The sequence below is a fragment of the Xyrauchen texanus genome, chromosome 12 (assembly GCF_025860055.1).
Source record: "Xyrauchen texanus isolate HMW12.3.18 chromosome 12, RBS_HiC_50CHRs, whole genome shotgun sequence".
NCBI classification, from domain to species: Eukaryota; Metazoa; Chordata; class Actinopteri; order Cypriniformes; family Catostomidae; genus Xyrauchen; species Xyrauchen texanus.
In genome coordinates, this window is record NC_068287.1 from 28,904,537 (window position 1) to 28,932,490 (window position 27,954).

General features: G+C 38.3%; 1 protein-coding gene across 1 annotated transcript; it reads left to right on the forward strand.

Moving 5' to 3' along the window:
- Positions 1 to 3,939: 3,939 nt before the first annotated feature.
- On the forward strand, positions 3,940 to 27,602 carry LOC127653173 (protein kinase C and casein kinase substrate in neurons protein 3-like). The gene is made up of 10 exons (XM_052139748.1): positions 3,940 to 4,184; positions 8,629 to 8,691; positions 13,597 to 13,753; positions 15,638 to 15,873; positions 16,006 to 16,161; positions 16,410 to 16,585; positions 16,687 to 16,807; positions 24,456 to 24,529; positions 24,715 to 24,794; positions 26,364 to 27,602. The coding sequence occupies exons 2-10, from the start codon at positions 8,632 to 8,634 to the stop codon at positions 26,471 to 26,473; spliced, it is 1,170 nt and encodes a 389-aa protein (XP_051995708.1). The 5' UTR covers positions 3,940 to 4,184; positions 8,629 to 8,631; the 3' UTR covers positions 26,474 to 27,602.
- The last annotated feature ends 352 nt before the right edge of the window (positions 27,603 to 27,954 follow it).

The window sequence follows — 27,954 nt, forward strand, 5'->3', positions numbered from 1 at the left end:
AGATATCTCTACTTGTGTACATGTACTTCAGATCTCTACTTCTGAAAACATTTTTTAACATTTTGTAAGGAACACGGCTGATGTATTTATGTTGGAATATGTTAAATGAAAAAGGTATACAGCAGTCATAAATATTCTCACTTAGCAACTGACGTCAATTTGTAGATGAATTTGGAAGGCTGATTCACAATGGTTTCCCTCGGAAATTATCTGTGGATTTTTATAACGGAGGTTCATGAGTAAAAAAAGGTCTGTCGTAAACATTAATTAAAGAGACTTGTGCGTTTTGTTTTACAACATCAATTACACACATTCATGCCTCAAAAGTGAATTTTAAAGCTTCAATGTTTTAATAAAATGTTTGTTGTTAACAAGTTGCTAGATAAGGACTACCAATACCACAAGCATGTGAGTCAATGCGCCTAGCAAAAACTGAAAACCGTAGTATTTCTAAACTACTGTAGCAATTTGTTAGCAACATACTTTTAAAAAACACACACAATGGCTTCAAAAATCATGTTTGGGATATGACTGTGTGGAATTTATGGTGTAGAACAAAACGTCTACGTATCTTCAATTAATGTTTGCCACAGACCTTATTTTACTCACAAAACTGCCATTACCAAAACCCCCAAAAAAGGACCAAAAGGAAAAACTCATGGGTTGAAAATGGTGATTCTATTCTGGGTTTTTTGACTGCAAACTGGACAGTTCTATATCATAAGCCTCTTTTCCACCATCGGGCCGAATGTTTCTGAGCACAGTATGGAATGGTGACAGTTGCATTTCCACTTGAGCACGTTCAGTGCGGTACAATTATAAACCGTTTTCGGCCCAGAATTCTCGGCATGGTTAGTTAACTGCACAGAAGTTTATGTTTAGTGATGAGAACTGTTTGGCCCGATAGTGGAATAGCAGCTACAGAGGACCTTAGGCCACATCCATACTAATACATTTTTGTTTGAAAATGCATTCATTTCGCTACATTTATACTTCAAAATAACCTCATACAGTACTTCGAAAAAACAATGATGCTTTATTTGTATGCAGCCCAGCTGTAAACACTTTGGCAATACGAACGTACAAATACACTCACCTAAAGGATTATTAGGAACACCATACTAATACTGTGTTTGACCCCCTTTCGCCTTCAGAACTGCCTTAATTCTACGTGGCATTGATTCAACAAGGTGCTGAAAGCATTCTTTAGAAATGTTGGCCCATATTGATAGGATAGCATCTTGCAGTTGATGGAGATTTGTGGAATGCACATCCAGGGCACGAAGCTCCCGTTCCACCACATCCCAAAGATGCTCTATTGGGTTGAGATCTGGTGACTGTGGGGGCCATTTTATTACAGTGAACTCATTGTAATGTTCAAGAAACCAATTTGAAATGATTCAAGCTTTGTGACATGGTGCATTATCCTGCTGGAAGTAGCCATCAGAGGATGGGTACATGGTGGCCATAAAGGGATGGACATGGTCAGAAACAATGCTCAGGTAGGCCGTGGCATTTAAACGATGCCCAATTGGCACTAAGGGGCCTAAAGTGTGCCAAGAAAACATCCGCCACACCATTACACCACCACCACCAGCCTGCACAGTGGTAACAAGGCATGATGGATCCATGTTCTCATTCTGTTTACGGCAAATTCTGACTCTACCATCTGAATGTCTCAACAGAAATCGAGACTCATCAGACCAGGCAACATTTTTCCAGTCTTCAACTGTCCAATGTTGGAGAGCTTTTGCAAATTGTAGCCTCTTTTTCCTATTTGTAGTGGAGATGAGTGGTACCCGGTGGGATCTTCTGCTGTTGTAGCCCATCCGCCTCAAGGTTGTGCATGTTGTGGCTTCACAAATGCTTTGCTGCATACCTCGGTTGTAACGAGTGGTTATTTCAGTCAAAGTTGCTCTTCTCTCAGCTTGAATCAGTCGGCCCATTCTCCTCTGACCTCTAGCATCAACAAGGCATTTTCGCCCACAGGACTGCCGCATACTGGATGTTTTTCCCTTTTCACACCATTCTTTGTAAACCCTAGAAATGGTTGTGCATGAAAATCCCAGTAACTGAGCAGATTATGAAATACTCATGAAAAATTCAGGAGATTGTCTTGCCCAGGACCACACCCCTAAATGCATTGAGCAACTGCCATGTGATTGATTGATTAGATAATTGCATTAATGAGAAATTGAACAGGTGTTCCTAATAATTCTTTAGGTGAGTGTATTTTTCATGCCAATAAATCACCTTATTGTCAAGACAAATTTATATCTAAGTTTGGGGAGTAACGGAATACATGAAATAGCATTATGTATTTAAACTATTAAATATTAGTGACTGTATTCCTCTACATTTACCATTTAAATAGTTGGTAGTCAGAATACAGTTACATTTACTGTAGGGGTTACTTTACATTTTATTGTCATTTGTTTCATTTAATGTTTAGAATTTTCAGTTGGAATAATGTTTTCATATAAATTATGCAATTCAAGTGTTTGAACAGTGATGAAAAACTTTTTTATGGCGTGTTACATTAATAGAAGTTCATACGAAAAGTTAGATATGACCTCATTGAGGAACTTTCCCTTGGGAGCTTAATAGAGGAGCTACATAATGTTTCTACAGCTTAATAAAAATAGTTAGAAACGATTTGACAAATGAAACATAAATCCAATATATACACAATCACATGCCTTGTCAATGTTTTTATGCTGTTAGGGTATTTTTTTTTTTTTTTTTACAAGAAATGCTAACCAGTGTAGCTCTTTAAAATCTTATAGAAAGAAAAATTATCATAAAACGTCTGTGGATGTGAACAGAATCCACATACGATCATAAAAGTATATTGTTGTGTTTACTCTGTGGGGTTTGAAGTTTGGAGCTGCAAAAATAGTTAACCTTGTGTAAATTGTCATGTGAAAATATAGCTGTATGCTAAGCTAAAATGCTATTTCTTGACTTTACATGCATCTGTTACCAGGCACAATTATGTTTTATAATGACATCTATGATGAAAATTCACATTGGAGCATAATTTTTTAAAACCTTTGATTTTAGAGCAAAGATGTACTGCACAAATCTTATGCTTAATGAGAATTTAAATATTGTTTTTCTGCAAAAAGATCTTAAATTTGTTTATTAAAACAGATTTACTTGAGTAGCAAAACTGCATAAGATATATATTTCTTTTTTCAGAGAATGTTTTTTTTTTTTTATTATTTAAGTGAATTGTATTACTTTATTTACTTGTTTATTGTCAAAACAAGTGAACAAATTGCCAGTGCAGAAGAAGTAATCCAAAGTATTTATATATTATTACTGCCCTTGAGTAATCAAATGGAATGCATTACAAATTCCATTTTACAGCATGTGTTCTGTAATCTATAGCGGATTTCTTTTTAAAAGTTACCCTTCCCAACCCTGCTGATATCTATGGACACAGTGTCAGGAAGAACAGCAGAGAGTTTTCATACAGAAAGGGTTTGTTATATTACTGCTACTAAAATTCTTGAGATTATAAAAATTTATTTGAGCGATGCATGCATAGATATTTGGGATAGGCTGTACATAACAGCTGCCATATTTTAAATACTGAGTCATGGACGTTTGTTCAACACCATCTGAGGGTCTCACACTCTCCCACTGTTCCCCACCCCTTCCCCTCCATTCCTCTTTCTTTTTCCCTCCCCACCAACCTCTGGATGTTCTGGGCAGCTGTTGTATAGTAAACCCCCTGAGACCATGGGAAATAAAAAAGAAAATAAAAAAAATCTGTATGTCTTTATGTGTTATGTGCAACAGGTACTGGATGTTTAACATTTTCATGTTACTACTTTATTACCACTTTACAGTGAGGAGCAGCTCTCAAGAGAGAGAGAGAGAGAGAGAGAGAGGGAGGAGTGTTGTCATGTAGTATGATCCACAGAGCGAAAAGTCTGGTCGTCCGCAGCTGCTTTGGAAAGAGGGGGAACTGGAGAGAGGGAGGAAAAGAGAGAGAAAGAAAGTGACAGGAAGCCACCTCAACACTGACAGTAGGTCAAAGACAGAGAACAGGAGAAAGAGTGTGAACACGGCATAACCATACGGTGGTCTTAAAAGCAAACAAAAAGGGGGTGATCTGTTACTTTTAAAGAGGAAAGCAAAGAGGAAAGCGTAAACTTTCTGTGGAAAAGTTAGTGGTAAGTCTGTTATCTCCTTTTCTCTGTCCTTCATTTATTCTAAATGTGTTTTTGTCAAATGAGATCATATTGCAGTTGATTGAATTGACTTCTGCAAGATACATAAACTATTTTTGTCTTATGCATTCATAAGTTGCTATATATTTCTGCAGTACATGGGTGTGTGTTGAGTGTGACACTCAAAACGGGGACAGGGGGAGGAGAGAGAGAGAGAGAGACGGAGCCAGTGTGGGTGAGGGGTATGGGGGTTTGAGGGACTTTGAAAAGGGAGAGAAAAGAGAAAATAAGTGGAGAGAGATGATGCGGATTCACAGCAACGTCATGACGATATTTTCAGAGAAGTAGGTCATTCCCTCCTCTCCAAAGTTACAGAACCTTTCAAATCTTTTAAAACATTTCAGATTTCCATTTGTTATAACTTCAGCTCAGTTTGACTGATTCAAATATATTTTTTCTTTTTCTAAAATGTGATAGAATTCTTCTTTTTTAAACACGTTCATTGTCACACCATTTAATGACATAAAGGGAAAAAAGTTTTTGGCCGCAATGAGTGATGATTTAATTCAGCCTAGAAGATGTTTTTATATAGGATAACCCTTTTATTCAATTCTACATAATATGAAATCAGGGTCCAGTCTAACCCACTGAGTTTGATCTAGGGATTCCCAACCAGAGAGACATGTACTTCAGCATGTTTCAGGGGGTACTTGGACAATTTTGTTAATATTTATGAATAAATGAATAAACAGAATTTATAAATGAAAAATACAAGGCCTGTCAATATATTAAATTAATTAATCATAATTTATGATTAATATTTTTTGTAGTTAATGCATTAACACATTCAGTTCCCTAAAGGACTAAATTGACATAGTTTGTGGCATAATGTTGATTACCACAAAAATTATTTACACTCATCCCTCGTTTATTCAAAATATTATAGTACTAACAATGGAAGTGAATGAGCCAATCCATAAATGCTAAAATGCTCATTGTTTTTAAAAGTATAAACACTATATAATAACATGAGTTTAGTGTGATATAAATCGCTTAATAACCTTATCTGTGTAAATTTACATCCAATTGGATTACAGGATTTCATTGTCATGACAACAAAGAATATAACTTTACACAGATTAAGTTAGAAAGCAATTTTATCAGACTAAAAGTTCCCCATTCACTTCCATTGTAAGTGCCTTACTGTAAACGTGATTATTAATATTTATTGTTATTATTATATTTGTACAATAATAATAATAAATAATTATTAAATAAAAATTAGGCCACAATCCATATGTGAAGTTTGGGTGGATTTAATTTGTAGAGGAATATATGTGCATTGTATAGTCTATATAAAGACGCTGGACAGAGGTACAAATGAACCCAATTTAATCTGTAACAAATTCCATTGATTCATTGATGTTACTGATGGGGCTGTGAAGGGTACATAAGCCAAAGAAATGTGTTAAACATTGATCTAGTATACAACAGAGATTGTTATATGAAGTAGAATCTTCTAACAGCTGTTCAAGAATCAATACAAACAGAAAAATGAGAGGAAGAATGTAGTAGTTAAAGCTTGTGCTCCTTGCTCATATTCATGAGAGAGTGCAAGACTGTCTGGAGGGAGAGGAACAGAGAGGGAACAGGAAGTGAGGTCAAAGTTCAAATATAGGGTGATTTATTATAGCCATGACCCCTGGAGTGGGGAAGGAGGATAGGAACAGACCAAGTGGTATAATATACTGAGGGACACAAACCCATGAGATGGAGTTTAAGAGAGAGAGTTTAGACAGGACAACAACAGTTTTCTTCTTGTCTCTGCATTTCCTTTCACTCTCTTGCTCTCTGTCGCCATGTCTTGTGATACAATGCGGTTTATTGCATTTACAGACACAAATGGCCTCAGGCATGTTGAATAGTCAATGGTGTGTGTATTTATGGCATGTGTGTACGTGTGTGTGTGCATGTTTGGGGCAGCTTTAACATGTAATCGGCCATCCACATGTGCTGGTGTTTGCAAGCACATGTGTCAATGAGCTAATGAGCATGTGTTCTCTCATAAGAGAAGGCCTGCACTAGCTGTGAGGGTCTGTGTTTGTGTATGTATTTGAGAATGTATCGGTGAACTTTCACCTCTGATTATTTTGGGATGGCTCAAGTTTCAAAGCTCTGGCAGATACCAGTGGAGTATGTTGGGCAGGCTCTGTCTGTCTGTAAAACCCAATCACTCCAGCTTTCATAGGACACATCATCATACATCCTCATTGGAAACACAGTTTTGAGTAGTTTCAAAGCTTTACAATTAAAAGGAATAGTTCAATCAAAAATGAAAATGTTGTCATCATTTACTCACCTTCACGTTGTTCCAAACCTGTATGACCTTTTTTGTTCTATAAATCACAGAAGAAATTCTGAAGAATGTGCTGGTGGATTTTTTCAATGCAATTACAATGAATTTTTTCTAGAGTTTTCAAGCCTCAAAAAGGAATAAAAAGCATAATAGAAGTATGATAAAAGTGGTCCATACAACTTGTGCATTATATTCAAAGTATTATTAAGCCATAAATAGCTTTGTGTGAGAAACAGACTGAAATATAAGTTGTTATACACTAAAAATCTTGACATCAGCACTAGCTCTCCTTGGCGTATTCATGAGACTTAATGAGAGAAGTATTGATGACCAATTCATGAACAAATAATTCTTGTGATACCTTGTGAGTGTTATTTTTTCAATCAATCAACTGATACAGTTCACAAATTCATTTAGTGATTCAATGATCCGGTAACATGTTACTCTGGAGAGGCAGATTTATAAATGTAACAGTAAAAAGTAAAGTAATGTTGGTGTCACGATTCCCTGTTGCCTGCCCTGTGTTTCTCACTTGCCATCTGTGCCAGACTACACTTCCCATAATTCCCTGCCCTCATCACTGCCAGTGTCACGAACGCCGGCGAAGGCGCCTCCTCAACCGGCCACCGGAGATCTATTTCACCCGAGATCTAACCACTTCCCATAACCCCACATACCTGGCTCGATTGCACGCAACTGTTTCCCATTATCGCCACGCTATTTAAATCACGCGTGTCTGTGCTTTCACTGCGAAGTCTTGTTTGTTTCGGCTGCATTACTGAGCGTTTCATTATCAACCTGCTACTTGACCTCCTGTGTTCTTACCCTGCCTGTCTACGACCACGATTACCTGCCGCCAGCCCTTGTCACTCACACCAGTCTACCCGTCTTCGATATCTGCTGCCTGCCCCGATCCTCCGCCTGCCTGACTACGAGCTCTATTGCCTCTACACTCCAGTCTGCCCAGATCTGAACCTTGCCTGTTTATTGACCTGAACCCTGCCTTTAAATAAAAGACTGCTTATGGATCCCAATCAACCTGAGTCTTTGTTACAGCCAGCTTCATTGTTCTCAACTGTGTTTAATTTAATCATTATCCTTGTGTATTTAAGCCCTGTTGTTTGTTCATTCGTTGTCAGTTGTTGAATGTAATGTATGTTCTTGATTGTGTTCCTGCCCATGTCCTTCGTAGATGTTTCTCTTGTTTATATTTTGGTTTATAAATAAAATTTATATATTTACGTTTATTTTGGCAAATAAAACGTCCCATCGCGGACGTTTTATTTGTTCCCTGTGTCGTTTTGTTTCACCGAGTTACCCTGTTCATCTTTTGTTCTTCCATTAAAACTGTGTCTAGATCCTCTGGTCTGACAGTTGGTCTGTTTCTCATCCAAATTATTGACTGACTTCAGAAGACTTGGAATATAGTGTACGGGTTGTATGGATAATGATGCTTTTATGATTTTTTATGATACTTTTGTTATGCTTTTTTGTCATTTTGGAGCTTCACAGCCCCAGTTCTCATTCACTTCTATTGTATGGAAAAGATATTCTTCAAAAATGCAAATTTTTGGTTCTATGGAGAAAAAAAGAAAAAGCCAATTAGGTTTGAAAAGACATGAGGATAAGTCAATGATAACATGATTTTCATTTTTGAGTGAACTATTCCTTTAACAAGACAACATATTTTCATCAAGAAAGCTCTTAGATTTTTTGTAAGCAACTTTGTATATCCTTCCATTCTTCCTGAACTTGACTTGCTGCAACCAATGCACTTTCTGTCACAGTTCATAAACTGTCATTTAAATAGAAGAAAGCTTGTAAAACACAACACTCTCCCAGCTTGTTATTAGACTGCAGAGAACAAGATTCAGTTCTGTCACACATACCTTATTGTCACACATATTGTATTCACCATTACCCTTTTATCTGCCTGTTAGGACAAGCTAGGAATAAATTATAGTTGTGTGTGCTAGCGACATGTCTGGACAAATGGAAAAGAATTTAGCAGAATGGCTGACCCATGTAGTGCATTGATAATTCTTACCCCAACCCTAAAATGTTGTTTCAGTCTCTCTTGCTCTGTTCTAGATCATGTCGATGCTGCCAGCAGAGACAGGCCCTGAGGATGCCAAAAACCAGAGTTTTTGGATGGTAAGTGAGAAGGGGAGGAAGGACAGCAATGAGTCTGACAGGGTGATGGACCTCTTGGAAATATCATCCGTTTCTATTTTGTTTTGTATATAATACCATTAATGCATAAGTGGTGATGTAATTTACTTGGTTTTAACTCCTAACAATTAGTACTTTAAAAGTTTATAATTGAGTAGCAACAGATGAGAAGATTCGTTAGGGTACTTCTACTGTAGAAAATCATGTTTAACACTCCATATTAACCAAATGAAGATTAATATTGTAAAGACTATCTTAATGTCTTTTTTTGGGAATACTGAACTATGTTTTATGGAGAGTTCTTTAACCTCTAATCTCAGTCTATAAATCTCATCCATTGTACCTCTACCCATCTTAATTTGTTCATCGTTTGTCTCTGAGCTCCTTAATTGGTTCTTTTCTATGTTCTACAATACTACTGGGAATGATGCTATAGTTTGCCTTTTAATAATCCTCTGTTGTATTTTCACTTTAGAATGTTCTCTGATATTTCTGTCTAACCCCTAAATCACACGTCCATGTTTGGTATGGTATAGCAATATGGCAACAATTTATTTTCTTTAAATTTCTCACCTTTCAGAAGAGCTAAAACATTTCTTTGAAAACAAATGGCAGTGTTTGATCAACTTTTATCTAACATAATTTTTTACAGACAATTGAGTTTCTATTATGGCACATGGCAACTTTATGTACCGCAATGGAAAAGTTGATGTTGCCATAAGGCAACACTGTACTACAAGTGAAAATGACATAAATAATCAGTGTTCAATTACTAATTACAAAGTAATTAGTTACTGTAATCTAATGACTTTTTAGTCAACAGTGGTGTAATGCATTACGTTTTAAATTCTTGTAATCAGATTAGAGTTACTTTCAATTCATTTTATCACTTTTAAGTATATTACAGGTATATACTTATTTCTAATATATTATTTATGAAGAATACATGAATTATGGCCCCGTAACAAGCCATTGTGAAGCAGAAATGTGAGATGATGAGTGTATGACGAATGAACAATAAAGAAATATAGACATTATTTTGAATGAGTGGAAACGTGTTGTAGAAAGAAACTTAAAAGAAAAAGTAATTAGTAATGTGATTACTTTTTAAATGAAGTAATTAGTCATGTAATTTGAATACAATTGTAAATATATAATTAGAGAAAGAGAGAGGGAGAGATTTACATATATGGACCCCACACGGAAACGTCTTGGTTACTGATGGAGGGAACGAGACGTTGTGTCGATGAGTTGACACTAGGTATCGCTCCTGCGAAGCCCAGACATCTCTGATCTTAAGAAAAGGCCAATGGAAATTGGCGTGTGGAATTTGCATGCCACTCCCCTGGACATACGGGTATAAAAGTAGTGACGCTGCAAACACACATCATGTATCGCTCTGAGGAGCCAAACCAAAGACCTGTGAGCTGTGAGCTCATCATGCACCTCCGGGAAGAAAGGAACAGGGGCGGAGTGTTGCCGAGAGGGGCGCTCTGGCCCCAGGAACCAATCGTCGAGCCACGAGGGTTGGGGGGGGCGGAGGATTCCACTCCAGCCCGACACTCGTGGCTGCCCAGGCAAGCATGGCCGTCAGCTCCGTGTCGGTCTGCGACTGAGCCGCCGCACCCGAGGGTGGGAGTCTAGCCGAGTCCCCAGCGTCAGACATGAGGAACCCGCTCTCCGATGTCGCGATCGATAGCTCATCGACGTCAAGCGCCCCGAACGAGATCGCAGATCTGCCGTGAAATGAACCGGCAACCTCGCCCCAGCGCTCGGTTAGATCATACGAGCGTGACGGGGAGTGGGATGTCCGTGGGGAATACCCGGCGGAGAGGCTCCCACTGAGGTCCCCATATCGCCCCCAGTGCTAACCGACCCAGCCTCATACCCGTAGGTAGGAGTCGGGGAGCCGCTGGGGTGGCTTGCGCTCTTACGCGGGCAAGCCACGACCGCAACGTAGCCATGTCCTCGCAGCGATCGTGGCCATCAGACGGGGAGAGACATCGACCGCAACCAGGAAATAAACACAAACGAATAGACATCTTGAAAAAGACGCTTTCCGTTTGCACCACTCTTTTAGAGAAAATACAATATATATACTTATAAATATATATAAATATATATATAAACGAAGTTATTCACTCCGTGAACTTCTTGCTTTTTCTGCTGCTGAAGCGCCCAGGGGTGTTTGCTCAGCACAACGTAGTGTGCGAGGGGGAGGACCGCTGGAAAACGCCGTAGATCCAACATGAATGGAGGCGGCAGAGGAATTCAGCTCTGTGACTTGCTCGCTTGGCTCAGAAGAAGATATCTGATGTGTGTTTGCAGCTTCACTCCTTTTATACCCATATGTCCAGGGGAGTGGCATGCAAATTCCACACGCCAAATTCTATTGGCCTTTTCTCAAGATCAGAGATGTCTGGGCTCCGCAGGAGCGACCCCTAGTGTCAACTCATCGACACAACGTCGAGTGAGTGACAGATAGGGAACTAGGGCTATTACTCCAAAAGTTATTACTCTAAACTTTTAATATAAAAATAGCTAACTTATCTTAATCTATAATCTATATACATTTGTTATACTATATACATAAATATTACATATATTTGATATATGGCAATGTTAAATATCATGCTAATGTTCAGATTTATATTGAGTAGAAAATAAATTGTAAGCTGTTATTTAGCAGATGCTTTTATCCAAAGCCATTTACAATATATTTATTACAGTGACAGTCCCCAACCTAAATGATCATTTAAAATTATTTTCACAAAACAAGTGGAGGTTTTAAGAATATGCTTCTAATTGTATCCAGCATATGCATCCTAGAGTTTTTATCTGAATAGTATAGAGTCTTCCATGGTGATTGATTGTTACTTATCTATGACATCTAGAGTGCTCACTACTGCTTTAAAAGCTGTTTGTAGCTGTTTAAGATTCTCCTCAGCTCTCCTCTTAGCCTCAGACTGTTTTTGCTGAGTTGCCATCCCCTCTGGAGTTGGGCCAGTGGTACAGTTTGGTAAAATGCTTGTACCCTCTAACGAATAATGTTTGCAGCAACCACACTGCTTTTGCTCTATGTCACTGTCTGACAGGCCTGCTGGGGTATTGTTACATTGTTATTGGCTGGCTGCTGACCAGAATTGAGTATTGTAGTGTTTGTGTACATCCCAGGCATTATGACCACAGTATTGGCAGATGATTGTCACATTTAGTGATGGAATGCAAACTCTGTCAGCCAGAGCTGTTTGTCATAAACTGAACAGGGTTTGATTTTAAATAGGCTAGTCTGTTCTTTTCTCAGCTGAATGTACCGTTGTGTAATTTTCTGTCTGACAGGAATTTTGTTATTCGTTAGGTCTTCCTGCTTCTCTGATTGGTTGGCAGGTGTTGCTCTGCACCGCTCATGGCCAGAGCAGAAAATCCTCAGCTGGTTTTACTTTTACTTAGACTGGAAAAAAAATAATGGTCCAAACCACAGCTAAGAGAGAGAAAAAGTCTAAGAGAAAGAGAAAGAAATCGAGAAAAAATGCTACAGGAACCGAAAATGAATTAAGATGTAGAAGAGAAGTAGTGTTTGGGAGTAACGGAATACATGTTACGGGATTATGTATTTAAAATACAAAATATAAGTAACTGTATTCCACTACAGATACAATTTAGATAATTGGTAATTAGAAGACAGTTACGTTCAAAAAGTATTTTGATTACTTTGCATTTTATTGTCATTTGTTTCATTTATTATTTAGTTCTTTCAGATGGAAAACATTTATAAATATAAATGATACGATCCAAAGTGCATTTGATCAGCAGTGAAACACTTTCTTATGATGTGTTACATTCATATGAGTAAAACAGAGAAGTAAGTTTGGAGCAGAAGAAATAGAAATAAACCTTGTGTAAGTTGTCAGCTTTATGCTAAGCTAAAATGCTATTTCTAGCCATTTTACATGCACATTACGAGGCACGATCATATTTTTTATCAAGAAACTTCACGTTGGATAACAATGTCTTTTTTTCTAGTAAGACCTATGATATTAGGGCAAAAATTATATTCTTGATAAATTTTTTTTTTATTGTTTTCCTGTAAAAATATCTAAATCCTTAAAACAACATATTTATATAAGATATTTAGGTTTTTCAGAGAATCTTACTGTTCTAATCTACTGTACTGGCAGAGTTGTTATAGTCAAAACATGAGAAAAAAGTACTGAAGACGTAATCCAAAGTATTTAGAATATGTTATTGACCTTGAGTAATCTAACAGAATACGTCACATATTACATTTTACAGCATGTATTCTGTAATCTGTAGTGGAATACATTTCAAAAGTAACCCTCCCATCCCTGAAGAGGAGAAGGATGGATTGATAAAATTGTGGGGGAGCTGCTATTATTTGCCAGCAAAATCAAGGAACATGCTCCACATCAGCAAACAGGACGCCCACTGTGGAAATATCATTATGTTTACCCTCCTACCTCATTCTCTCTCATTTATCCTTTTATTTCAGTTAATCAACCCCTTTCACTGCTCTGTCCATGTGATGCCCCACTTACCATGGCCTGAATTCTCTCGACTCATTGGTACTTATCTAGCCACAGATGTTTTGGTGGAATAATGTTTGAATTGTGCTTTGTTTTTCCACAACACATATGGTCTTCAGGTGTTTATATAAAAAAAAAAGCTCATGGTATACAGAGAGCTCAGCTAATACATAGCAAACAAACCCAGTGACCTTCTCGATACGAAATGAGGAAAAATCTCTCAGAGAAGAAGGAGACATTTTCCCTGTGTTTTACAGTAAATACACCACACTTGACCTCATAAACAGTTTAATTTGCTACCTTTAGTGCTAGTGCTTTCATTTTGTCTCTAATTTGTCTTCAGCCAGGGAACTACCACCAGACAGTGAAGCGGACAGAGGATGCCTTCCAGGCATCTAATGACATAGTGACGTGTTTCCAGGAGAGGGCTAGGGTTGAGAGGCAGTATGCTCAGCAACTTAGTGAGTGGAGTAACAAGTGGAAACCCCTAATGGATGCCAGTAAGTATTGCAGTTTTTCTTCGAAAATGGCTGTTTGGAATGAAACACTAGCATATTGATTACTGCAAACTGAGCAGCAGGTCCCTTTCTGATAATTTTGTTGCCCTAGGGGAGATGCCTATTGGTGCCCACACATGGCGGTGGTCTTCTTGAATGCCTAGTTCGCTTATGCTAAGAAATGGCCCTGCTGAGCAGTATATTCATAGTATATGAAAAATAGAATGTGAAACAATACACAGTATGTACAAATAAATATCACCAAATTACAGCAATGCACCAACAAAGATAAATGTATGTTGTCATATGGCCTCACTATGTTGCATGTTATATTTAAAAAATATGATTTTATTTACATTATGAATCCAATTTTGTGTAAAATTGTCTTTAAATGATTTAACAGTCTGATCAAATAATGTAATGGTTATAGTTAAGAATATTGCAGTAATAATCCCAGTTGATATTTAGAATCTCAGTTAACAGTGATCCTACACACCCGGTCCTGTATTAGGCTAATCAAGCCTCCATGAGGGATAAAGGTCGACTGCAGAGGATCGTGCGGGAGAGAGAGTTTACGGACATGTCCGTCATGTGTGTTTGTGTCCTTGTTTTAAGTTTCTCATTAAAATATTATTTATATCGTCAAGCTGGTTCACGCCTCCTCCTTTCCATTGATCTCTTTACACTGATATTTAGAATCTCAGTTAACAGTAAAGATCACAGTTGATGTTTAGAATCTCAGTTAACAGTAAAAATCACAGTTGATATTTAGAATCTCAGTTAACAGTAAAAATCACAGTTGATATTTAGAATCTCAGTTAACAGTAAAAATCACAGTTGATATTTAGAATCTCAGTTAACAGTAAAAATGACAGTTGATATTTAGAATCTCAGTTAACAGTAAAAATCACAGTTGATATTTAGAATCTCAGTTAACAGTAAAAATCACAGTTGATATTTAGAATCTCAGTTAACAGTAATAATCACAGTTGACAGTAATAATCACAGTTGGTATTTTATATATCACACCAGAAAAAAAAAATCAAGTTGCGCATTGTACTTTGTGCACATCCCACACAGTGTACTCATTTTGTGTACTACACATTTTTTTTGTCCTGTTTTCTCCAAAATTGGAATGCCCAATTCCCACTACTTATTAGGTCCTTGTGATGGCACGGTTACTCACCTCAATCAGGGTGGTGGAGGACAAGTCTCAGTTGCCTCCGCTTCTGAGACCATCAAGCCGCGAATCTTATCACGTTGCTCGTTGTGCATGACACCGCAGACACTCCGGATGTGGAGGCTCATGCTACTCTATGTGATCCACGCACAACTTACCATGCACCCCATTGAGAGCGAAAACCCCTTATCGCGACCACGAGGAGATTACCCCATGTGACTCTACCCTCCTTAGCAACCAGGCCAATTTGGTTGCTTAGGAGACCTGGCTGGAGTCACACCTTGGATTCGAACTCGCGACTCCAGGGTTGGTAGTCAGTGCCAATACTCGCTGAGCTACCCAGGCCCAGTGTACTACACATTTTTAGCAAATTTGTTTAACCATCCAGTATTTTCTGTATCAAACAGAACAATTGCATGGTATGGAGAGTATACATACGGCGTACTGAAAATAAATAGTATGGTAGTATACCATTCTCAACATTCTCCACGTCATGATGTGCAAGTCAAAGATGTTTGTGGAGAACAGGACAGAGAGACTTAAAGAGCTGTGACCTCAGTTTGACATGAGACGCCCTAGTCTTCTTTTTAACTAATCAAAGAGTTTAATCTCCTGAATTTAATTTTAGTGACCCTAACATGTCCTTTCATTGATTTCATGAGCTTCTTCATGCTCTCATTTGTCTTTCCCTCATCATCTGTCTGCAGGTCCTCTGTATGGCTCTCTGTTGCAAGCGTGGCAGTGTTTCCTCTCTTCTGCTGACCGCCTCTCCTCACTGCACTCCTCCATATGCCGCACACTGGTGTCAGAGGACGGAGATCGTATACGGACATGGCAGAAGGAGACTTTCCATAAGAAGATATTTGGAGGTTTCAAAGAGTCCCAGGACTTTGAAACAGGCTTCTCACGTGCTCAGAAGCCCTGGGCCAAGAGACTGAAGAAGGTAATGCAGCAATAGGGTTTTTATTTTGCTGAAAAAAAAAACTACAATCTAAAGAATATAATAATAAGATGATGGTTAAACCACCAGTATACGCTCTTGTTGAGTTCTTGATTCTGTGTGTTCTTATGACAGCTAGAGAAGGCGAGGGTAGCGTTTCACAAAGCTTGCCGTAAGGAACACATGGCTCGTGAGCGGGAGGCCCATGCCCAAGGCAACCCTGACATTGCCATCGAGAAACAGAGAAAGATCCAAGAGGAGACAGAGCTGGCTCACCAGGAGACAGAGAAAGTGAGTGTGTGCCAGGAGAGAGGAAGAGATTGAGAAAAGATGGAGACTGTCAAACTATCTATCATTGAACTACATTTACATTTGCAGGCAGGATAATGCTGCAGTGAGTTGGGTACAAAATATGTCACACTTAACGGACAAGCATGAATCACCTAATAGCACTCAAACAGACAAAAAGAGAGAATCTGGAGAGCGAATGCAAAGAAAACAAACCAGATGTCTGTACTGATCGATATTCCTGTGTTCAGGTGCGAGCCCGCTATGAGAAGGTTCTGGAGGAAGTAACACGGTATGCTCCTCGCTACATGGAGGAAATGGAGTCTATCTTTGACCAATCACAAGAAGAGGAAAGGAAGAGGATAAGCTTCCTCAAACAGGCTTTCCTGTCCATCCACAGACACTTGGATGTCACCAACAATGAAAGGTGTGTAAGAATGTTCATAGTGAACAAAATGGCAATTTAGTAAACTTTTACATTGTATTGATAAGTAATTGTTTATTGCTTTCATTCTCTCTCTCTGTTAGTGTGAAATCTGTGTATAACGAGCTCCATAACACACTGATGTCCATCAGTGAGCAAGAGGATTTGCGCTGGTGGAAGAACACACATGGGCCTGGCATGCCAACCGACTGGCCTCAGTTCCAAGTATATACATTTATACAGTGTATATAGCAATATACACATATACACAGACAAAAATTAAATATAGCTAGATTTTTACATTCAGGTAAATATTTTCATACGTGTCAAAAAAATGTCCTGGTCCTATTTAACTAAAATCAAATTAAACAAATATGTAATTATATTTTGCATAAAATAAAATAAAATGTACCTTTAGGATCATTAAGTTTTTTGGGTTTGTGACAATATTTTGAGGACATTTAAAGGAATATTCTGGATTTTATACAAGTTATGCTTAATCAACAGCATTTGTGTCTTAATATTGATTACCACAAAAAAATATTTTGACCTGCCGCTCCTTTTCTTTAAAAAAAAAAAAAAAAAAGCAAAAATCTGGATTCCAGTAGTTTCAAAATTAAAGCCACAAGATTTAAACAATATGCATGTTAACATGATTTTAGTGTGATCAAATCTCTTACTAGCCTTTTCTGTTACTCCCAATTTTACAAGTTTGTTGCCATGACGATTTAGTCAACTGTCATGCGGCCTCTCTAACAACTCCCGTTCCCCGTTCCACTTCCCCTGATTTCTAACACACAGCTGCAGCTGATTATTCTATTTTTACAGACAATATATATTAGATCTCTGCTTCATTGTCTAGTCTCATCCAAGAATTACTCAGACCTCGCTGTTTCCCATAGCAGATTCGCTTACTTTCGCTCTTATACTTAAGTGGTTACTTACCTTTTTGTTTTGTTGTTGTTAACTCTTCCGCTGTGCTCTTCAATAAATTTGTCAGAGTGACTGACTTCACTCCAGACTCCTCTGTCATCTTCCTTTACATGACAGAAGACTAGAGCTTGAGAAAACTCACTTCAGGGAGGTGTTTGCTTATCCAGCTGGAGGCTCCCAGCCAGTGAACATCTTATGCGGTTCCGCCAGGGAAATTGTCCAGTCACTAACTGTGTCCTCAATGTCCATACGAGTAGCCCATAGGCTAAAGGCATGTCATAATGATCCACCTCAGCCCCAACGCTCAGAATTCCTGGCCCTTCCTCAGTCTTCCCAGCAAGTCAGTCAGCCCACAGAGGAACATATGCAACTGGGCAGTGTTTAAATTGGCTTCTGTTGGGAGGGGGAGCCCTAATTTACGGTGAATGGTCATCATTCTAAATCCCGCCGTAAAATGACTTAATGTGTTTTTACACCAAAGGGGCTCTTTTTCCAGTATTAATGTGTAAGTTAGGGTTGAGTAGTTATTCAAACAAAGACAAATACAATTCACTTATTTTATTATTATTTTTTATCTTGAATGTTAACAGGCAGGCAATGGATTTCACCCTCGGAAAATGTATGAAATGAACATGTTTGAAAATATTGCAAGCCAGAGACGAATATGTAAATGTATTTTTTATTTGTGCAATTTAGAAACGTTGAAGTCCCTTCGCACCTGAATGTTAATGTAACTCTTGCAGTAATTATTTATCATATTCATGCAGCCTGTGTTATTCTGTTGAGTGTTGAAAAACCATCGAGGAGAAACGATCATGACAAGTTTTAGAAAGAAAATAAAGAGTAAACTTGTCCGCTTACGACAAACATTAGTCGTTCTATACATTTTTTATTATTATTATTCAAACTGAATAATAAATGAACAGGGAAGTAGAGTTGGCAAAATAAATGTATAATCTCTGCCTTTATTGAGTTTTTAATGCCTGATAGAAAAGTATCTATCTTTGTAGAGCAATACAATTCTTTAGGCAATTGCAGAATAGTCTCACTAGTCACAGATACACTTCAGAAAATTGAGTAGCTACACAACTATTTCTGGGCTTAAAAGTTACAAAAACCAAATAAATGCAGAACATTGTATCTCAAAAGCAATACAATGTGGTACCCCATGCACTACTTAAAACCTGATGTGGCCCCTTAACCAAAATAGTAAAAAATATGAACTATTACACAATATTAAAATATTACACACCATCACCTTTACAAATTTGTTTCAGGATTTTACAAGAGTAAATGTAACTGTTATATTTTGACAAAATGTTTCAGTTTCATATGAAATAATCTAAAGATAGAATGTAGACATCAACAGTGGCAGTTTAAATTTCAAGATGTGTTTAAGCCAGAGGGGTTACCAGGATATCATGTTTGGGGGGCATTTGGCTTGTTTGGGGGCAACATAAACAATTGAAAAAATCAAGCAAAATTAAGCTATACTACACACAATCTGTTTTAGTGCATATCTTTTTCTAAGCCAGGAACCCAGAGATAGGCACAGGGCCCCTATTAGACTATAGGGCTTAAACTGGATTTTTGTTGTGTCAGACCTCACTCATCTGCTAGCGATGGAAAAATATGCACAAAACAATCCACTTTTAAATTGTAATTTATCATCAGATGCAGAGGCGTTTCCAGCATTGAAGGACATCCGGGCTTAGCCCAGACAATTTTATTTTCACACTAGCAACCACTTCTCTGTAGTCCAAAGCTGGTGAGAGGGTATTCTTTGAGTTTTGCTCTGGCTGGGCCTGTTTCTACAGTTCCTAAATCTTCCACTCTAGTACTATCCTCAACATTCTCTCTCCTCCCTGAATCATCTGTGATGCAAAAGAACAGATACAGCACATAACTTATTGCAAATCAGCTTCAAACAACTAATTCATCAAGTGCTACATATGTCAAATATTAGACCAATACCATTGAAGTAAATGTATTGGGGAGAGCAGATCAGTGGGATTGCCCTAAGATCTATCATGATTCTTGAATTTTCATGTACATTAACATAAAGTCATCACAAAAGAGTTATATTATAGTGAGTAAAGTGAGGTAAAAAAAATATTGAATATAAATAATTTATATTTTTTGACATAAATAGTCAAAATGATGTATAAGATCCTAAGTTAAAGCAATACATAAATGACTTTAGTCTAAGTTCATTGACACACTATGGCATCGAACTGTATATAATTCTCATCTCTATGAGAATAATTCATCTGTCAAAATCCTTTCATTAGGATCATTGAGATAAACAATGTTTCACTTTTAACTTTCTCTTAAGTAAAGTGACTTATTAATTGTTACCAGTTTCCATGCCCGATTCTGGCACAGCTGCTGCTGGCTCCTCAGTCTGTAGCTCATCTTTGCTACTCTCTACAAAACCATTTAATCAAATCAAAGTGTATATTTACTACAAACTAATATCACAAAACAAGTCAAACATACATTTTACGTTAATGCTTATTGGTTATCCTTAGCGAAAACAACATCTGATAAACAGGAAAAGTACGCTCCGAACGGGGATCAAACCGCGTGAGAGGCGACTACGTTAACTCAGAGCTACCAAGCTGTGTCAGTCTAAACAAGGAGGTTAGAGGCTACAACTCTTGAGGTTTAGCCTACTGTGGGTGAAAGCCAGCTAGATGATGATCTTAAGACTTTAAGGACAAAAACAAATGTGAATTCTTACCCACTGACTTCTTTCGGAAAAATCCCCAAAGCCTCATTTGCTTAATTTTTGCTGTCTTTCCTACTAATTGCCGTTAACTCGCCACTAAGTAAAGTTAGTTGATGTCAACGACTGTGCTAGCTCCTCTACCTGCTGCATATTCAACAGAGAGGAAGAAACGGAGTCGCCCATAGGCTACCGACAGCAAAGGAACTTATTCTATAGGCTAGATTATGCCTATGTCTATTTTTACAGGCTGTATGCAGTATGTGCAAAGCCAAAGCACAATGAAATAAGGCAACTTATGATTTCGGGGGTTTACATAGGCTTTTGTCCGGTTTCATATTTGTCAGTCAACTATTCAAAATACATTCGGGGCTACACTCAAAACATTCGGGGCTGAAGCTCTCAAATTCTCAGGGGAGGCAGAGCTTATCCTAGGGGAGGCACTGCCTCCCCCAGCCTCCCCCTAGACACGCCCCTGGTTTAAGCTAGTATGTATTTTCATAAATACATTAATTTATTATTATTACTATTATTTAAGACTAACACTGACCTAACTTTCCTTCTGTGTATAAAAATGTAATATTAGGTAACAAATGTCATAATGGGCCCATATAAGTACAGTTTCTGTAGATTTTGACATCAACAACAAAAATAATGTCACTTGATGCATGTTCATGTAGGCTACTGAAAAACCATGAACAAAACTATGCAACATAAAAGGAAATGCTACTCAGGACACATTAAATACAGGTTATGTTTAATCTATGGCAGGTCGACACTTGATGTCCAATATAAAATCTGTCCTGAAGTAAAAACCAGTTGAGAAACACTGAGATAAAGTTACAGACAGGAGCAGGATATATTTGATCGCTCTTGTCGTTAGCGGGTTTCCATGGTAACGTCGCTGTTACGCTGAATTGTGGCAGTTTTCCCTTGATGGCTGTGGGCGGGGTGCTGAATCAGCGATTAATGCATTTATGACGTCTGATAATTCCATGTAGCCTGGGTGTCTCTGTGTATATTATTCAGTCTCATATGCCATGTACTTGTCAGGAGTCAGGAGATTAAAAATAATTCAAGTGGAATAACAATATTTGGTGCTGAAGGAGACGGAGCTGAGCTCCGGCAGGGTGTGTTGTGGACCCGAGGAGGCGGAGCTGTGCTCCGGTGCGCTCCGGCCCAATTTAACCTCTGCAACTGGGAGATACTTGTTTAACCCTCGTGGAGTGCAGAAGGAGACTAGAGAACTGTATTTTTGTTTAGAATTTAGAATTTGTTAGAATTCCGAATTTGTTAGAATCTGTTCCATAGTGCAGAAACCTCTGGGTTCCGGCCTCATCACGCACCAAATTGAGCCCTTCATCTTGCAAGTTGGTGCATTACACAATGATTCCATATCACTCCTTATCCTTCAGGACTCCACTGCTGACATTGTTCTGGGACGGCCATGGCTGTTGCACCACAATTCATCATAATTTCTTGGGTCACCAGCAAAGTCCACACCAGGGGAAAAGAACTGCCTAACTCTCCCTCTCTGCCTTCCATTTCCCACTCACCCTCCATCTTCATCTTTTACCCTGGGATGCAACACAACATCTGTGGAGAGTCCCACTCACATGCACGGTGGGTCTATTCTTCCTGACTACAATGACTTTCGTGAGGTATTCAGTCCTCATATAGCTTCACAGCTACCACCTCACCGCCCCTGGGACTGCGCCATAGACTTGCTACCTGGATCCCCTCTCCACCGGGGGCAAGTCTATCCTTTGTCACTCCCAGAGCAGAAAGCAATGGAGGAGTATGTCCACGAAGCTCTTCAATAAGGCTATATCTGACCATCGATATCAACAGCGGCTTCTAGCTTCTTATTGTAGCAAAAAAAGATTGCGGTTGCGAATATTAGGTGATGCCATATGCCCTGGCCAACGCCCTTTCTGTCTTCCAGGCCTATATGAATTAGATATTCCGAGACTATCTCCACTGCTTTGTGATCATCCATATTGATGAAATACTGATCTACTCCTCCAATCTGGCTGAACACATCTGAAATGTCAAACTAGTCCTGCAATGCCTTCAAGAGCACCACCTGTATCTCAAAGCTGAAAAATGTCAGTTCCATCAGAGCTCCATCCAATTTTTAGGGTATGTCATCAGCCTGGAATGGGTTCAAATGGGCACAGAAAAGATACAGGCCATCTGCTCCTGGCCACAACCTACCACCTTCAAGGAGTTGCGGCGCTTCCTAGGGTTTGCCAACTACCGCGTTACATACAGAAATTCAGCAATATTTTCGCTCCTATAACCTGTCTCTTTTTTTCTTCTTTTTTTCTCCCCAATTTGGAATGCCCAATTCCAAATGCGCTCTAGGTCCTCGTGGTGGTGTAGTGACTTCAATCCGGGTGGCAGAGGATGAATCTCAGTTGCCTCCTCGTCTGAGACATCAATCTGCGCATCTTATCACGTGACTTGTTGAGCGCGTTACCGTGGAGACCTAGTGCATGTAGAGGCTTCACACTATTCACCACGGCATCCACGCACAACTCACCATAAGCCCCACCGAGAGTGAATCACATTATTGCGCCCACGAGGAGGTTACCCCATATCACTCTACCCTCCCTAGCAACCGGGCAAATTTGGTTGCTTAGGAGACCTGGCTGGAGTCACTCCGCACACCCTGGATTCGAACTCACTACTCCAGGGGTGGGAATCAGCATTTTTACTCGCTGAGGTACCCATGCCCCCACATCACCTGCCTCTTAAAAGGTAAACCCAAACTGCTCCCCTGGAATCCAGAAGCCACCACTGCCTTCCAGTGGCTAAAAAGAGCCTTAACCTCTGCACCGGTCCTGCAACATTCCAATCTTGACCTTCCCTTTGTTGTCGAAGTGGATGCTTACACCACCAACATGGGGGCAGTGCTGTCCCATAGGCAAGGTACTCCTCCAAAACTCCATCCTTTGTGCCTTCTTCTCTAGGAAGCTGTCACCTGCTGAACAGAATTTCAACATTGGGAATAGGGAGTTACTGGCCATTAAACTTGCGCTGAAGGAATTGAGGCACTGGCTTGAGAGAGCACATTACCTAGTCCAAGTCAATACGGACCACCACAACTTGGAATACCTTCATGCAGCCAGGAGATTGAACCGTGTCAGGTCAGGGGACAAGCAATAGGGTCTGGGATACTGCTCATGTCCATCTACAATGAGCGGTCTGCCGCCAGATACTCCAGGTGGATACCCAATGCTCCAACACCCCTCAACTCCAGCCAGGTTAAAAAGTGTTCCTCGCTACCAGGGATATCCGACTCGGCTTTCCTGCAAAAAGTTAAGTCCACATTAAATCGGCACATTTACTATCATAGAACAAGTAAATTCAGTCACTTACCAATTACAGCTCCCACTTCATTACCACATTACTCCCACAGTCCATGTTTCTCTGTTAAACTCTACTTGTCGATTGAGATTTACTTGAATTGAACCCAGAAAATTCCTTTAAGCACATTTTACCCCCCCCCAATACATTGTTCCTCTCCTTTTCTCATATTTTCAAAGATTATTTTCATTATCATAACAGTATTTTTATATTTATATATTTTTTGCTGTTTTACTGAAATAAAAGGCTTAATTTTCTATATTCAAAATGTAATTTCATATTTGGTTCTGTTATATATTGAAGTAAATAGGACCAGGAATTTGTTTTTGACAGGTTTCATGAGAATCACCCATCTTTTGGACAATATGAGTACTGCTTGCCAGTGCAAAACCTGTTATTATGATACTGTGGTGTTCTGGGTGGTTGTTAGGGCTTTTATATGTGGTTGCTAGGGTAATCTGTGTGGCTGTTAGGTGGTTGATTATTGGCCCAAGTCAAAAGAATCTGTATTGTTCAAATACCTAACTCTAGGTATGAGTAATGGTAATAGGGATGCTTGCCTTGCCTTAGCAAGCACCATTAATAACTCTTGGTTCAGTTCGAGAGCAAAATTTCCTGTATGTTTTAGTGATGTGTAGGTATTGTTTTGAGGATAATGCATTCATATCTGCCTCTGCGTTATGCTGTGTGAATAAGGGTCTTAGGGTGACGCTTGTTGTTGTGTTGTCATCTTGTATGTACCTCAAAGAAGTACATCCTCAAATAAACTGCATTCTGTTGTGCCAAAAACCCACATTTACTCCTTCACTCACTCGGCCTCTCATTCTCTCTCTATTTTAGGAGTGGACTCCAGACAAGAAGCACAAAAAGGGAAAGCAGGAGGTGGAGAAGAAAGCAACAGTAATGGAGAGAAGGTCAGTTGATTTTTATCATTTGGGATGTTACTAGAGTGCTCTTTGGGACTCATATAGCTATGCCATGACCATGGAATATTATTCAGCACAAACCGAACTGGGTTTGTATAAACATCAGGCCTTGTTATAATTGATGTAGTGTATTGTGTTATCGAATGTGTGTCTGTTTTCCCTCCTTGTCTCAGTGTGATGATTGGAGGAGTGAGGGTCAGAGCTCTCTATGACTATGTTGGACAGGAGACAGATGAACTGTCCTTTAAAGTTGGTAAGCTGTCTTTGTCCATATTTGAGTGGTTGGCAATCATATAAGTATACAGTATGTCTATATGATGTAGGTTTATCCATTAAATGTGCCTGAATTCATACAGATTCATGCTGCTTTTTTGTCATAATAGAATAGAGTAGAATAGAACAGAATTGCTGACTCTATATATACAGGACACTCTATCAAACCGCAGGACAGTTTAAGCAATTTTTTAGCTTTAAAGGTAACTATTACCTTTGGCCTTTCAGTCCCTTGATGATAATTTGTGTTATTTTCATACATTTAAAATCAAATGGAAACAACTTTTAGAATCAATATGGGTGTTACACTTTAGGACAGTAAAACGATACTTTTAAAGGGATGTTTCACCCAAAAAAATGAAAATTCTCTCATTATTGATTCAGCCTTATGCCATCCTAGATGTGTATGACTTTCTATCCTCTGCAGAACAAAAATGAAGATTTTAAGAAGTATATTTCAGCTCTGTAGGTCCTTACAATAAAAGTGAATGTGACCAGACCTTTCATAAAAACATAAAAGTGTAAAACATATCACTCCAGTGATTAAATATATATCTTCAGAAGCAATATGACAGATGTGGTAAGAAACAGATCAAAATTTAAGTCCTTTCTTTTTTTTTACTCTAAATCTCCACTTCTACATCTAAAAGCCACATGTAGTGCCTGTCACATCTGAAGGTAAAAGTGAAAGTGGAGATTTAGAGTAAAAAAAAAGGGCTTTTAAATTGTTTCTCACCCATATCACTTTTGAAGATATGATTTAACCACTGGATTCATATGGATTACTTTTATACTGCCTTTATGTGATTTTTGGAACTACAAAGGTCTGATCACCATTCACTTGCATTGTGTGGACACAGAGCTGAAATATTAATATTTATATAAAAAAATGTGTTTGTGTTCTGCAGAAGAAAACTAAATACATATGGCATGAGGGTGAGTAAATTATGAGAGAATTAAAAAATTTTAGGTGAACTATTCCTTTAATGATCAAGTTAAAACAGATTTTTGTATTATTATTATTATTATTATTTATTTTGAATTAGTTGTTCTCAAGATTGTCCTGGACCTCTTGGATTACTATAAACTCCAAGTCAAATTCAGTATGTATGCTTGAAAAATTGCCAAAAATCAGGCTTTGTAGAAATTTCACAGTGATGATTTAAAATTAACTACCATATATTTAGATCATATTGGGCCATGTTTTAAGGCATTCAATATTATATACTGTCAGATGCTTTTATAAATTTAATTTTAACAAAATAAATAATAATTTAAATCGATTTGTAGTTTTTTGCTATTCAACACTGGTGACATACAGTACAAAGGGAATATTTCCATATTCTGCTGAAATCTGCATGATGAAATTGAGACAACATTTCTAGAAAATAGTTACAGATAATGATAAAGAGATAAGTAGAAATATACATCAGTGTATGGCCATATGAAGAGTTGTATCAGTATGGGTGCATGTACAGTGTATTTGCATATGTACAATTCAATATGTATAGATGATTATAGTTATAAAATAATTTGTGTTTGTGTTCAGGTGAGGAGTTTCTGAAGATCGATGATGAGGATGATCAGGGTTGGTGCAGAGGCATGATGGATGGAGTGAAAGAGGGTCTTTATCCTGCTAACTATGTGGAGGTGGTGTAGAACCACACATTTCTTGCAGTCCTGATGTTAATGCTTATTAAGAGAATATTCATTTGAGCCCCTACCTGTAAATGTATCCAGCTCTGAGGTCCTTAACTGCCCTGTACTGGTGCCCAGGATTGTGCCTGTTCACAGCTATTTCTATAGGAGTTTGCTTTGTTTTCTCTGAACGGATTGGCAGAGGTACGGGTTTAGAGTTGACTTACAGGATTGATTTGGGAGCAGAAATAGAAAATGCTTCCAGAAGTGCTTTAATTACAATATTACTTGAGAACATTACAATATTATATTTGATTGTGTTATATTGTGACTTTAAAGGGATAGCGCACCCAAAAACGAAACATTCTGTCACCATTTACTCACCCTAATGTTGTTCCAAACAGTATGATTTTCTTTATTCTATGGAACCCAAAAGGAGATATCAGGCAGTATGTTGGTCTCAGTCACCATTCATTTTTATTGCATTTTTTTCTCCATACCGTGACAGTGAATGGTGAATGAGGCTAAAATTCAGCCTAACTTCTTTTGTGTTCCACAAAAGAAAGAAAATCATACTAGTTTGTTACAACATGATTGGGTGTACTATCCCTTAAATTAAAACTATCAAAACATGTAGATATTCATTCTTTTATGATATGAATAGGTATGAAAATCATCTAATATATTAGAGAATATGAAGAGAATGATCTTGATCCATGAACTTACACAGTGTCAAGTATTTTAAGAACAATGTCTCACACCAAAGATTTTAGCACTGTTTATATTATATCAATGACATATTTTTTATGATGTTACTCTATATCTGATGCCTTAGTAAAAGGGGCCAGATGGCTAATGTTATCATCTACAGCTGCAAATTTCATGCAAAGTGTGTCTTAAAATAATCATATGCTATATGTTACCTGCATTGGTTCTGTTGTTAACACCAGTCTCACATTTACCTGTAGTTGTTATAGTTACACTAAGGCAGTATTAATCACCACAACTTTAAGGTTATCAGACCCCAGTGAGGTTTCTTCATTTGTTTTTCTGTTGTGTATAAGATGTCATGCTAACCAAAGAAATTGTATGTATGCAAATTAGTGTATTATTTGTTTGAGCCAGAGTAAATCACATTTGGATCCTGGAAGTATCTTATGCACCATAATTAATATAATGCAAACACTAGCAATAGGGATAAATATTATGTTGAGTCTTGCTTTTTTAATCATCTTGGAAAATAATTTATTACACACATAAATATTATTACGATTCATATTTCTCCACATGCGGGTCCTGGGGCCATGTTCCATATGTGCAACTGCAAATATGGGGCTGTAAATAAATATTTGTGTGTGTGTGTGTGTGTGTGTGTGTGTGTGTGTGTGCGCGCATGCGCGCGAGAGTGTGTGTGCAGGTTTGGGTGGTTTATGAGGACATTTGTTTTAGGTTACAAACTGGTAATTACAAGGGTATTATGCTATAAATATGGTTAATGAGGA

What these genes read in the sequence shown, in the direction of transcription:
- LOC127653173 (XM_052139748.1), top strand. Translation starts at nt 8,632, where the DNA reads ATGTCGATGCTGCCAGCAGAGACAGGCCCTGAGGATGCCAAAAACCAG. An exon ending in GATGTCACCAACAATGAAAG is followed by an intron (nt 16,586 to 16,686) that starts GTGTGTAAGAAT and finishes TCTCTCTGTTAG; the next exon opens with TGTGAAATCTGTGTATAACG. An exon ending in TGAACTGTCCTTTAAAGTTG is followed by an intron (nt 24,795 to 26,363) that starts GTAAGCTGTCTT and finishes GTTTGTGTTCAG; the next exon opens with GTGAGGAGTTTCTGAAGATC.